The sequence below is a fragment of the Artemia sp. Qi Xiang Cuo genome, chromosome 12 (genome assembly GCF_049724085.1).
Source record: "Artemia sp. Qi Xiang Cuo chromosome 12, ASM4972408v1, whole genome shotgun sequence".
NCBI lineage: Eukaryota > Metazoa > Arthropoda > Branchiopoda > Anostraca > Artemiidae > Artemia > Artemia sp. Qi Xiang Cuo.
Genome location: NC_142805.1, coordinates 58,538,873 through 58,552,985, shown reverse-complemented (window position 1 = coordinate 58,552,985; position 14,113 = coordinate 58,538,873). Strand labels below are relative to the sequence as shown.

General features: G+C 36.2%; 1 protein-coding gene across 1 annotated transcript in view; it reads left to right on the top strand.

The window, feature by feature from the left end:
• Nf1 (neurofibromin 1) overlaps positions 1-14,113 on the top strand; it is a 350,626-nt gene that overhangs the window by 260,206 nt on the left and 76,307 nt on the right. Inside the window, 3 exon segments of the mRNA XM_089097671.1 lie at positions 4,582-4,749; positions 9,742-10,003; positions 12,684-12,848. Of these exon segments, the coding sequence (XP_088953797.1) occupies positions 4,582-4,749; positions 9,742-10,003; positions 12,684-12,848 (595 nt within the window).

Below are 14,113 nucleotides of genomic sequence, written 5' to 3'. Positions count from 1 at the left end.
CCTGTAGTAAGGGATCGCCTGTAGTAACTTAAAAATTTGCACCACTTGCAAAGATGGCTATATAAAGATGCGACTAGCATAATGTTAAGGTTATACCCTTTTGTCACCCCAGTATCTACCCATTATTCTGGTAGCAATTTTTGTCTTATGTTTGTTTCGGTAATCTTTATCATTATCATACCGTTCCTTGCTCTTTTGTTTGGCTGTCTCAATTTTTGCATGTCTATAAACTTCATCATTATAATAACGCTGTTTGTCACTATCAATTTCTGCATGTCTATAATCTTCATCATTGTGATAACATTCCTTGCTGTTTTGTTTGGCTCTCTCAATTTTTACTCCTCGATACGCCTTGTCGGTTGAATACCTTTGCTGTTTTCTTTTCAAGATACTATCTTTGTTTTTTGTGTAGTACTGTCTTCTTAATTTGCGTGTAACTTGCTTCGATTTAACCATTTTGTAGCCATGAATGAGACCATTGTTTGTTTGTGGGCTTTTATATAGTAATCATGACGTCATGGCCTAATGATTTTATTTCATGACGTCATGGCGTAATAATATTTTTTCATGACGTCTTCAGAAATAACAACATAATGTCGTGTTTTCCTATTCACGTCATAGCTCTAATAAAACTATGACGACATTCATTATTTATCTAGTAGGGTTTCAGACAAGGTGGTTCTAATGATGTACTTTTGTTTTGATCTGACTCTATTTTTAGGAGTTCTGGGTTTTTATATTTCTTAGCATTGGACTGATCGTCTCTTACTAGGCTGCTAACTACTGCTGCAACCCGGATTCACATATATAGTTATGAGAGGGAGCCTGGCCGAGTGGTCCAAGGTGCTGGTGTTAGCCACCAGTCTCTTCGGAGGCGTGGGTTCAAATCTTACCGCTGGTATACGATTATGATTTATGTACAAAAATCAAATATCTTTGAAAAGACTGCAGTATGAAATGACATTAAAAATGCAGTTTTTAGTGGAAAAATTTATTCTCTTTTAGAAACAATTTATTTTAGTTATAAAATATTTTTGACCAAATTAATATCCTTTTAAATGAGCCATTGAAAAACTCTCTACGATGTTCTAGTGCCAAGCTATCTGTGGAAAAGAAAGAAGAAAGAAAAAAATATGCCGTTTAGGCAGAATGTTGTAGTAGCCGCCACTTTTCTTGATTTTCAAGCCAATATATTTCCCTTGCTGTTCAAGCCAATTGACAGAAAGTTCCCTATATAAGGGTTTCGGACAAGATGGTTCTAATGGTGTACTTTTTGTTTTGATCTGACTTTTTTTTATGAGTTATGGGTTTTCATATTTCTTAACATTCTAAGTGATCGTCTCTTACTAGGTTGCTAGCTACCGCTGCAACCCAGATGCCCCCAAGGCCTAACTTACAACCCTTGCCCTGAGGGCTTTGGGGGGGAGGGGGGGGGTGGTCATTCAAAAATACAGAAGGTCCAGAACTTTCAACTACGTAGAAAAAAGGGCCTATCTCAAAATTTTTATTGTATGTCTTTGGGGGCATGGGGGTCGCGAGAGGGGGGTTAGTTGCTCTCCAATGACTTTCGACTATTGAAAAGGGCACTAGTCATTTCAATTTCCAATCGAATCAGCCCTTTTTGAAGTTTCTTCAAAAGGGGTAACACTGACTGTACGAACATTATATGTTACCAAGGGCATAATTTACAACACTGGCCCTGAGGGTGCTGGGGGGGGGGTTGTGATCCTTAAATACCTAATTTCCAAAACATTCAACTACGTGTAACAAAATGGTTATCTAAAAATTTTGATTGGATGTGTTTGGGGAAAAGCTGGGCGTGTCAGGGAGGTTAGTTGTCCTCCAATCACTTTCGACTATTAAAAAGGGCACTAGCCCTTTGAATTTCCAATCGAATGCTCCCTTTTTCAAGCTTCTACGACAAAGCTTTCAATAAAAACCTCATATGCCCCCAGGGCATAACCTTTAACCCTTGCCCTGAGGGCTCTGAGGGGGAGGGGTTGTCATCCTCAAATACCTAATTTCCAGAACTTTAAACTACGTTGAAATAAATGGCTATCTCAAAATTTTGATTGGATGTGTTTGGATAAATGCTGGGCGTGAGTGGGGGGGTTAGTTGCCCTCCAATCACTTTCGACAATTAAAAATGGCACTAGCTCTTCGAATTTCAAATCCCATGAGCTCTTTTTCAAGTTTATACGACAAAGCTTTCAAAAAAAAGTTACTAAGCGCACAGGGTATAACTTATAAAAAGAGCCTTTAAGACTTTGGGGGGAGATCCCTGTTCAAATGTACACTTTCAAGAATTTGTAACTACGCGAGAAACCTTGCTATCTAAACGTAGGGTGGGCATGTGTTCGTAAACATTGTGGGTATGGAAGGGGGTTTCATTGCTTTTCACACATTGTCGACAGTCAAAAAGGGCACCAGCCATTTTAATTTCCGATCGAATGAGCCCTTTTTGAAGTTTCTATGACTACGCTTTTTTATAAAAAAACCTGATATGCCCCCAGGGCATAACTTACAACCCTTGCCATGAGCGCTGTGGGGGGTGTCCTCCTCAAAAACGTAATTTATATGTGGAAATAAACTACGCTGAACAAAATGGCTATCTCAAAATTTTGATTGGATGTGTTTCGGGAAATGGTGGGCGTGGAAGGGGTGTTAGTTGCCTTCCGATCTTAAAAAATTGCATATCATCCTTCTTGATAAACTGGATGCACATAGTGCCTTTTGATTTAGTATAACATACCCCTCAACATTCTCCAAAGTTTCACCTTAATGCCCTTAACCTTTTCGAATACACCCAAAATCAAATATTTCTCCCTTTCCTAATGATAAATCCTGCATGTAAATAATGGGCAAATTGTATAATTTACAAGCCTTGCCATGGGGCTTTGGGGGCATGACTTCCCTGGAAGTATAGCTTCCAGGGATGACTAGTTTGAACGAAATGACAGATCCAAAATTTTGATCAGTTTTGAGCAGAGGGGGCACTTAAAAATATCAAGGAGGGGTGGGGGGTTAGTTACCCTCACATCTCTCCTCATTAAATCCTTAACATACCTTGAAGCTTCAACTTAATACTAAGCCTCGGTTCTGTTTCTGTTTTTGTATCTGTTTCTGTTTTCGTCTGACCTGTTTCTGTTTCTGTCTTAAAGAAAAAAAAAAAAAAAAAAGAAAAAAAGACTGTGGGGGGAGTGTCCTGCAAAAAGGTATAATTTCCCTAAAATTAAACTACGTTGAAAAAAATGGCTATAAACAAATTTTGATTGGATGTGTTTGGGGAAATGGTGGGCGTGGAAGGGGTGTTAGTTGCCTTCCAATCACTTTCGACTATTAAAAAGAACACCAGCCATTTTAATTTCCGATCGAATGAGCCCTTTTTGAAGTTTCTATGACTACGCTTTTTTATACAAAACCTGATATGCCCCCAGGGCATAACTTACAACCCTTGCCATGAGCGCTGTGGGGGGTGTCCTCCTCAAAAACGTAATTTATCTGTGGAAATAAACTACGCTGAACAAAATGGCTATCTCAAAATTTTGATTGGATGTGTTTCGGGAAATGGTGGGCGTGGAAGGGGTGTTAGTTGCCTTCCAATCACTTTTGACTAATGAAAAGGGGACTAGACATTCCAATTTCCAATCGAATGAGCTCTTTTCGAAGTTTCTACGACAGCTCCTTTGATACGAAGTGCCCTGGTATGGAAGAAGAAGAAAAAAAAATAATAATAATACATTGTGCCAACATCGTTCTTTACTTAGGCAGCGTTCTTTACATTGCGCTGCCTATGATTTCTTCTGTATATTTTTATATTTCAAAAACATATGTTATTTTCAGACATAACAAATATAAAAGAGAGATACAGGGGTTGAGGGGCCTTGAAAGGAATTGATTGTTATTAATGATCAGTATATGGAACACAAAAATTTTTGGCTTTCAAGAAAAAAAACGAAAAAATTAATTCTTCGTCTCCAATTATTTCTTTAAACAACAGAAAAAAGGAAAAGAAAGGCAAAAACCTGTAACTACCGTGGTAAAAATCATGTTATAGAAAAACGGACTAGACCAATCTATTGAGTACATTTAATTCTTTGGTATTATAAAAATCTAAAGCCACTGTCTCCACACTGCCTCTTGCATTCGTTGCCGCAAGTCCGTTCTGAAGGATCTTCCATGAAACTTAATAATTATTAATAATAAAATTTTATTTTTGACCCACCACCATAGTGGAGTAACAAAAACAAAAGAAAAAAGAAAACACATACAAAAGAAACACATACAAAACAATAATAAATATAAAAATCAACTATGCTAATCGAAATAATCACACGAGAGAATGAAAAGGTCCTAACCGCAGGCAGGCCTTTTTTTTTAGCTTGGCATCCAACTTATTATAAGAGGTTAATATATCAGTAGCTCTAAACATTGGAATAATCTTTCGATTCCTATACCAACGAAGTAGATATATGCGTTCGAACCCGAATTAAAACTAATGGAAATGCCTACAAAAACAAAAGAATTAATATGTTTCATAAAAATAGGTACATATAATTTTAAAGCATCTATTATTTTCAGGTGGAACAGTGTTGACATGACTAGCACTAAGTTTGAAGAAATAATGTCCAAACACAATATGCATGAAAAAGACGAATTCAAATCTATAAAGAGTTTGAATATTTTCTACCAAGCAGGCACATCGAAGGCTGGGAACCCTGTTTTTTATTACATTGCCAGGCGATACAAGTAAGATTTTGAAGCTATTGCTATTATGTTTATTCTATATCTACGAGGCCAAATTTGTCTTTATTTATTTTTTTAATGAATACACCATAAAAGGTATTTTTCAAAATCTATGGGGTGGGCAAAAAAATCAAGGAAGGTGTAAATACTATTATTTTTATGTTACTACTATTACTAACCAAGCCATTACTATGATACTATTTCATAGCTGTTTTTATTTCAGTTTTTGTTTTGCAAATAAGATTGATTGATTTTTTTTTCTATTTAATTTTAGACGATTTGCTTATTGATGATCATCTCGTGTTAGTTATAACCTGGATCAAATTGGTTAATGTACCACTTGTCTGTTCAGCACTGTTGCACTTATTAATTTTATTCTCCCTCTTTACCTCACCGTCATCACTGGGACCACTTACACAACTAGTTGATATGGTTATAGGCAAATTGTTGAAACATAAAAATTGGATCTTTTCATTTTATGCTGTGAATAGCTTGTTGCCCTCCGATAGCTCTTCAACACCCCTTTATATTTTCAACTTAATGCCCTCAGTTGTTCCTTAGATTTGGATGATACGTATTTCTGACCCCCAGCACGCACACAGTATGTTTTATTGTGTTTGAAATACTTCTCCAAAACTGGGGGGGGGTTAGTTACCCTCACATCTCTCCTCATTAAATCCTTAACATACCTTGAAGCTTCAACTTAATACTAAGCCTCGGTTCTGTTTATGTTTTTGTATCTGTTTCTGTTTTCGTCTGACCTGTTTCTGTTTCTGTCTTAAAGAAAAAAAAAAAAAAAAAGGGAAAAAAAATCTAAAAACAGAAACAGGTCATCTGTTTTTGTCGGGCCTGTTTCTGTTCTGCATTCACTTAACCTATTTTTTTGTTTCTGTTTTTTTTACCTGTTTTCTGTTTTTTTTTTATGTTTTTTTTTCATTTTACAGCGCGCTGGCGTTTGCGCTATTGTCTAGCCGATAGAGGTCAGCAAAATGTTGTGCTGCAATCTGGTGACGAAAGGTTGAAGCGTCTGGATTGCCAAGGAAGAAAATGAAAAGAAAGAAAACAAGTCTAGTGTGGTCTATTATAGTAAGGAATAAACGATCCAGAGAGTTAAGGGCTGAGCGTAAACATGAATTTGCATTGTTGTGAGTGTGAATAAACTCAGGTGAGCAAAAAAGGTTAGTCCCCCCAGGTCTTAAGTGAGCTGAACCTTAAAACTGCCTTAAATAGTTATTTCTATATTCATGAGGAGGGGGCTACCTGGCAGTAACTGTGCGCTACCCCAAGCAAATAAGTGGACAATGGGCCGTCCGGAGTTGCATATTACACTTCAAGCGCTAGACAGCTAGACACACAGCTTAAAATATGCTTGCAGTTATCAGAGTGGGCATGAATAAATATGAGATTGAGGACAAAGTATTTTGTTTAGGATCTGACACAATTTAATGTGGTGGTACACCCCGCGACCTTAGGGGGGGGGTTGAAATGTATTAATGTTTTTGTAATTACCTTAACCTTTTTTTAACCAAAGCTATCAAGTTTTAGGGAGAAATTGAGGTAGAGCAAGTAGTTAAATGTAAATCTTATGACCATGATGATGAAATGGAAGAAGACTCTAGCAGAGAGCAAAAGATTGATGCAGCCGAAGATGACCTACGCGATGTCATAGATGACGCGTCTGATATGGATGACCCTGACGAGTCGTAAGAAGAAAGTGCGTGTGTCGAGTGGGCCGAAACTACATCTGACTTTGGAGGCAGCACTAGAGACATAGTGCCAGTGTCAATAATTGCTGCACTTCATAAGTTGCGTAAGCCCTGAAGTTGCTGAAAAAATCGAATATCCAACAAGACATATTTGAAGGGCTTTTGCAAAGACATGGGGCTGAATGGTCATATCTCTCATGACATGAAACTTCGCTGGAACAGCATAACAGCCATGATCAGTTCCTCCTTCCAGAGAAAGTCTGCCCTTCAGAAATTTTATGACGTTAATGTTCGAGATACTAAGATCAGAGAACTAGAACTGTCCAAGCAGGAATGGTTGATACTTCAGAGTACATCTAGTTGTTTGTGCTCTTTTGAAGAGGCATTAAGATTGTCACTGGATCTACCTACACAATATCGAGCAAAGCTTAGAGGCTGGTGAAAAGGCTGGTAAGAATCAACGAATTTTAGACATCATGGATGTAGCAGTAGCTGCAACTTAGCAAATCTCAGCCCATAGTAACCGAAATAAAAAAAAATGTGTTTTTAGAAAAAATATTCTATGCAAAAAAATTATTTGATGCTGGTTCGGGAATGCCAACTATTACCCACGTTAAACTTCAATGTAAATCTTGAGCACAAAAAAAAAAATTCCCTTATCTTCGAAAAAAAGCCCGAAACCTTTCAAAAGTGGCATTGAATCGAAATAAAAAGCACGCCATTTAAATTTCCATGGTCCAAAACCCCTACCCTGAGGTACCCAGTCCCAACCCCAAAAACCAAAGAAAATCATATTTTAGCATGGATCCCACTGATCTGTCTCCTTTTCATTTTTTTTTTTTTTTTTTTTTTTTTTTGTGCTCTAATATTTTCCCAAGCGCTAGTGGGTCACTGGATGGTCGTAGAGAGACGATAAAGGGCTCATTCGAAAAATTACATTTACAGCTTGTCTCATTTTTTTAAATTTATATCAATAGCGCCATTTTAAAGTGTTTTTTTTTTTTTCACCTTACGCAGTAATGCCTACCCGACTCGTCGTTCTTTTTTGTAAATGTTATTTTTTAATTCTGGAGTCATAATAACAAACAGGAGCACACTGCATGTGCTCTCGATCATCTCGCGGTCCCTGCCACGAGTGTACCCAGTGAGCAGGCATTTAGTGTGGCTTGCTACTTAGTTCGCATGCAATGTACGGGTACAACTGATTGAACCCTTGAAACAGGAATGTTTCTAAGTGATAGATTCAAAGTTTGAACTTCAGTTTGTGTTCCATTTTATTCAAACCTGTTGGGCTTTTGTATTTGAAAAAAGTTTGTTCCTTCTATTTCATCCTCGGTTGTTCAACATCTGGAGGTGGCAAGAACGAAGTCGTGCTGTGGCCAGGTCCTCTAATAGGTCTTAGAACCTCCTGTGCAGTCGGGGTCGTATTGTATGCCCATATGGTCCATTAAAAAACAGACGGATTTGTGGATTTAGGATGATTTCGTGGAGGTTTCTTTTACGCTAGATTGGGGAATTGCACCGTATAATTTTGCCCAGCATAGATGACAGGGTGCGACATCCTAAAAAAGAAAGAAAAGCGAAAACAAAAAACAGCTGTTAAAACAGTTGTTTTCTGTTTGTTTGTTTTTTTTTTAACAGAACAGAAAGCAGAAACAGGTCACCTGTTTTTGACGGACCTTTTCCTATTTTTGTTGTGTTTTGTTTTTTCTGTTTTTTTTTATGTTTTTCTGAAAAACAGAAACAGTGCCGAGGCTTGCTTAATACCCTCAGTCGTTCCTTGGATATTGTTTGCAGTCCCTTTTCACAACCAGCAAGTACATACTGTTTCTTGATGGTTTTCGTCGTCCTCTCAATATTTCCTTATATTTTCACCTTAATACCCTAAGCCCTTTTGAAGACCCAGGATCAAACATGCCCTCCTTTCCAATAAAAATCCTTATCTGTTAACAATGGACAAAACGCATAACTTATACCCCCCCCCACCCTCCTCCACCCCGGAGGCAGGGGTGGGGTGTCAACCCTGGATGCATATTTATTTGACCTTTGAGCTATTTGGAACAAAATGGCTATCTCACAAATTTAATATGACGCATTTCAAAAATTTATTTTGATGCATCATTAACGTTGACAAATCGAAGAGCATGTCCATCACAAGCTCACGGCTTGTTCTGCATCACAAGAATACAAATCTAGAATAGGGGAAGGATTTCAAATACCGGGGTCGATTGATTTTAATGGTGAAATAATGACCGAGATTAAACGCAGAATTGGTCACTCTTTTAATAGACTAAAGCCCATTTGGAGGAGCAGCCATTATTCTTTGCGACTGAAGTTACGTCTCTTATATAACAATTTGCTCTCCATGCTCCTCTAGGCTAGTGAATGCTGGAAAATGAATCAACAGCTCGAAAAGAGAATTCTTGCAGTCGAAACTATGTGCCTAAGAAGAAGTTTAAATATAATCTGTTAACAGAGAGTTGGTAACTCTGAAATTCGTATTAGAACTGACCTTTTAGGGAAGAAGAGGTTGACATATTTAGGACATGTACTCCACGTGAAAGAAAGCCGCTTTCTTTGGACGGCTGACGACTAGAAACCAGGCAACAGAAGAAGACGAGGTCGTCCAAAGACCACTTTGCCGTGAACTTTTGACCGAGATCTGAGGATGGCTGAGACTTCGTTAGTACCTGAATGGGAAGATGTCTCCGCTGCAGTGTTTCTTCGGGACGAGTGCAGAGGCTTCGTAGACGCCTTATGCGCCACTAATGGCGCCAGAGAAACTAAGGTCTAAGGTCTAATCTATTTTTATTTTTTTCAAATAATTAATAATTTTTTCATTTATTAATTGCAGCCTCTACTTTATTTTAATAAAAAAACAAATTTGCAAAATTACAAAATGATTTTAACTGCTGGATCATTTATTTTAAATTTTGCGCCCCTAAAATTTCTGCGCCCGGGGCAGTTGTCCCCTCTTGCCCTCCTCTAAGACCGCCTTTGATGATGTAATAATGTTTTACTTTACTTTATCTGCAGCTTACTATGTTTGGTAAAGTTGATGAAGCACTGTGAAAATCTGGTAAATGTAAATTCTGGTAAAATATTTAAAATCTGAAAACCTGGAAAATCTGGAAAATCGTCTGTCTTTCATAAATCCACAGTTTTTTTTTTTCTCAAAGCTGTATACAATTAGTTATTATAAAAAAATAAAAATGCTAATTAATTTAATTACAATACGATTAATTTAATTCCTATCAAACATAAAATTATACTTTACCGTTAATTTTAGAATCGGAGAAACCAATGGCGACCTGCTGATTTACCACGTCATTCTTACTTTGAAGCCATTCTGTAATAAGCCATTTGAACTGGTGATTGATTTTACTCATACATGCTCGGACAATAGGTTCCGAACAGAGTTCCTTGGCAAGTGGTTTGTAGTTCTTCCTGAGGTTGCTTATGAGAATATACATGCCTGCTATATCTACAATTGCAATAGCTGGGTCCGAGAGTATACAAAATACCATGATAGGATTCTGGCGCCATTAAAAGTAAGTGTCCTTCTTTCATAATTGGCCTTTAAAGAGTGTTCTTTCTATATAGTAAATACCATGATAGGATTGTGGCCCCATTGAAAGCCAGTACGCTTCTTTCAAGATTGGGCTTTAAAGAGCATTCTTTCTATATTCTAAATTGAAATACACTATGTGCCATGAAAGGATCCTGGTCTCATTGAAAGTAAGTACCCTTTTTTATAATGGGGTTTTAAAGAACATTTTCTATATACTAATTCGTTTATCGTACCTTCGGTCCTTGAATATCGGGGGAGGGCTCTTTCGAACGGGTATAAAATTTTTGATTGTTTTTTATTAAGTGACAAAAAGATTGTGTCCCAATAAAGTAGCGTTTTCTGTCATTTTGGAGCGTACTACAACTGTTTTATCCTAAAGAGGGTGAAATTCCTAAAAAAAAAGTAATTATGAGACAGTCAGTCGATTTAAAATTTTCGAAAAACTGTAAATTTGGCGTCCCGGCGTCAGAGACAGTAGCTTCGAGGGGTGGCACGTTCGTTCATTTATAACTACAAAAAGGTTGAATAATATCACGAATTAATTCCTGTGTATTTCCTATATAGCCTTGATGATGCCAAAAAAAAAAAATTAGTTCATATTTTTTATATTAGAAGTGCATTTAAGATCTTAGGATTGTTTTGTTTTTTATGAAAAAAAACTTCTTCTAATTCTGTTTTTTAGTTTTAGGAAGGTTGTCTCCGTCTTAAAATTCTGAGAAGCTCATAAGCCCTATTTCTGAATAGGAAAATCATACCTTATTTGAAAGAACTTAAAGTTACTGTCAAATATAGAATATCTGAAAACTGGCCTCATCAAAAACCTCGCTACTGAAAACTTTGGTTTCTCAATATGTGTCTTTTGTGCTTAGAAGGGCAGCACAATCGCTGAATAATTGATATTCTTTTCTATAGCCGTGTTTGATTCTCTGGGCTAACAAAGAGGTTGGTTGTTGTGTTCGTGTATATGCTGCTGAATTCGTACGTGAAAGTTGAATGACACCTTACCCTTTTCTTTTACCTTTTATCAATAATACTGTCCCTTAGATTTTTGTGAATTATTTTTTGCTTAATAAGATTAAAAATATTATTTTTGCAAAGCCCGCTAAAGTGTTCATGTGTAGGATTTATGTTAAAATTGGCGAAGTATTTTTTGTTGCGTAATATTTTTTTAATTAAATATTTATAATTAGATATTTATAATTAAATAATTATAAATATTTCTAATTTTAATAAAATATTTATAGTAAATATTAATATTTCTAATTTTAATAAAATATTTATAATAAATATTAATATTTATAATAAATAATAAAAATTATAAATTATAATTTATAATTAAATATTTTAATTAAATATTTATAAATGTTTTTAATTAAATTGAAAAATTTTATAATTGGGCCAATTTGGGCGAAATATTTTTATTGCAGCTTTTTCTGTCATCTTGCAGCACAAAATAACAATGTTGTCCCAAAAAGGTTTGGGCCAACATTGTTGGCCCAGAAACAATAATTCTGATATTCAAAATTATTGAAAAATTGTAAATTGGGCTTCCAGTGTCAGAGATAGCTTCTTGCGGTGGCATATTCGTTCCTAGGGGACTCCAAAAAGGGTGGAGAGTGTTAGGAATGGATTCCTGCATATGTCCAAATAAAAATCTAGTCCATATTTTTTTTATTAGAAGAGCGTTTAACATGTTAGGAATGTCTTATATTTTTCGTCTTTCTGGAGGGAGTAAAGAGGAACGTCAAATTGATTAAGAGGAGGAGGAGCGTGAGTAGCTGTGTTTGCCCCAGGCGACTTGTTGCTGCTTTGAGTTTTTAGTAGTATTAGCAGTAGGAACAGTAGTTTTTATATCGGATTCAGAGATTTTTTTTTCTTATTTTTCTTTTTCTGTATATGTATAAAAAAAAGTGAAGATTTGTATATTTTTTTTAATTTCTTATAATCTGCTAAATCGTTAAAAAATATAGAATTTAGAATTAAATAAAAGTTAATAAATATTATATGAACAAACTTTTTTTTTTTTTTTTTTTTTTTTTAATGTAATATATTGCTTATATGTCGTAAGTAAAGGATTTTCTCCAAAGTAATAGATTTACATGTTTATATGAGTTTCGTGTTTTAGCAATAAGTCATTTGGTATGAATGTTTTTATGAACTTTATTTTCGTTTAAATTATATTCGATGTTAACTTGCCGCTTTTGAAGAGGTTTACAAAGCATCTTTCGATCAATAATACAAATGGAAAAAAAACTCTAGTTTTTGAGATTTCAAGATGGACACATTTAAGCTAAAGATGACACATTTTTGGATGCTTTGGGGGGACACATTCATGGGCCAAAAAGTTGGCTACCCTGTTACAGCATCGTCATTTCAACTCTTGGCCTTGGGAACTCACCGATCAAATAAGAGTGACTATTTTAGCAACCACCAATCCTCTACTCTGCCGTGAATTCGGGCTTGGTGAAGGATTTTGAACTTGCACGACTTTGGGATGGGTTGAGAGGCTTCCGTCCTTTTCGCAGTTGACGTATAATGGAACTAAGGTAAGGTCTGTTTGAATTTCTGGCTGTTATAGTTTTTAATTTTTATAAAATATTTTTTTAAGTTCTAAACTTTTTGAAGTTGTCGGAAATATATTACTATTTATTCCTTTTTAGGGGAATCGAAAGTTGATATTTGTTGAGAGTGCGGTTCGTCTATGTGAATTTATTGAAATTGACCAGCTGAAGTTACCTGGTGCCACTCTATCCCTTGACGAAGATTTAAAAGTGTTTGTCAACGCCCTAAAACTGTCACATAAGGACACTAAAGTCTCCATAAAGGTAAGTGTGAAATTATTGAGACTTTAATGTGCTCGAATTTTGTATGACAAATTTAGCTGTTGGCAATTTACATTTTTTTTTTTCATGAACTTGTTGAGAAGTTTTCTGAGTGACTAGATTACACGAGATCAGCAGTATTGTGAAGCTAATCATATTTGATTGCAATAGTATGTTTTTTCTAGAAATGAGTTCAAAAATGAAAAGGAAAGTCATAGGAACGTCCAGGAAGAATGAGGTTGAATTTATCGCTCCAAAAAGACGGCCGAACTGGATAGCGTTTATGGGGGGGGGGTTAAGGCGGGGGGGGGGTTGTAGCTGTTGAGGCTGATAGAAATCATCTGGCCTTGAAGGTTCTAGCGCTTGAACTGCTCGTTAAACGGATATGAACGTCTCGTGAGATTTTCTGAATATGGTGGAGGGTCGAGCAGTGATCCAAACTAAAGGTCTGTTTAAATATATATAAATTCTGTTTAAATATATATAAGGTCTGTTTAAAATATATTATATTATAAGAAACCTGAGGAAACATTCTTTCTCCATGTTTTTGTTTTTGTTATTTAGGCGGCATAAAGACGGAACAGATGACACCCACAGGCCTGGTTTTACCAATAGGTAATTGTATTTACAAAGGGGCGTACAATGCCAGGAGGTGTAATAAAATACCACTGAGTGATTTGTTTCTTAACAAAACTGGAACGATGTTATTTGTCGTCAAATTGCCAGGTGCACTCCGCCGCCGCACTGCCTATTCACAGAAAAGTGATTTTAAAACAACACAGGAATTCCGTGGCTACTTATAAACTGTCAGATGTCTCCCGTGAATGACAGCTTAGAGTTCAGTATCACCTCTCTCTTTCATTACTTTTTAATTATCAAATGCATTCTATTCAGTGCTTCCACTATCTCTGAATTTTTGGAGACTTTCTGGAAAATCTAGTAAAATTGGAGCGGGAAAATCGCTTGGGCTAGAAGCCTCAAAGGCTTTAAATCCGGCCCCGAACGCCAATGACACACAATTTTTAGTGGTAGTTCATGGGTCACATATGGCAGCCATGTCTTTTCATTGCCAACAAAGGTAGTTAAAGATCTATATCAGAGAAGTAGAATTCCACTCAATAATAAGACTTGTTTTTTGTTTGATAATTTGAATAAGAAGTACCTAGAAATTTGGGAAAATTTGGACTTCGAGGGATCCCAGACCCCAAGCTCCCCTGCGTACGAATTATCTTCAAATAAATAAAATGAGGAAACTGTCTTGTCCTTTC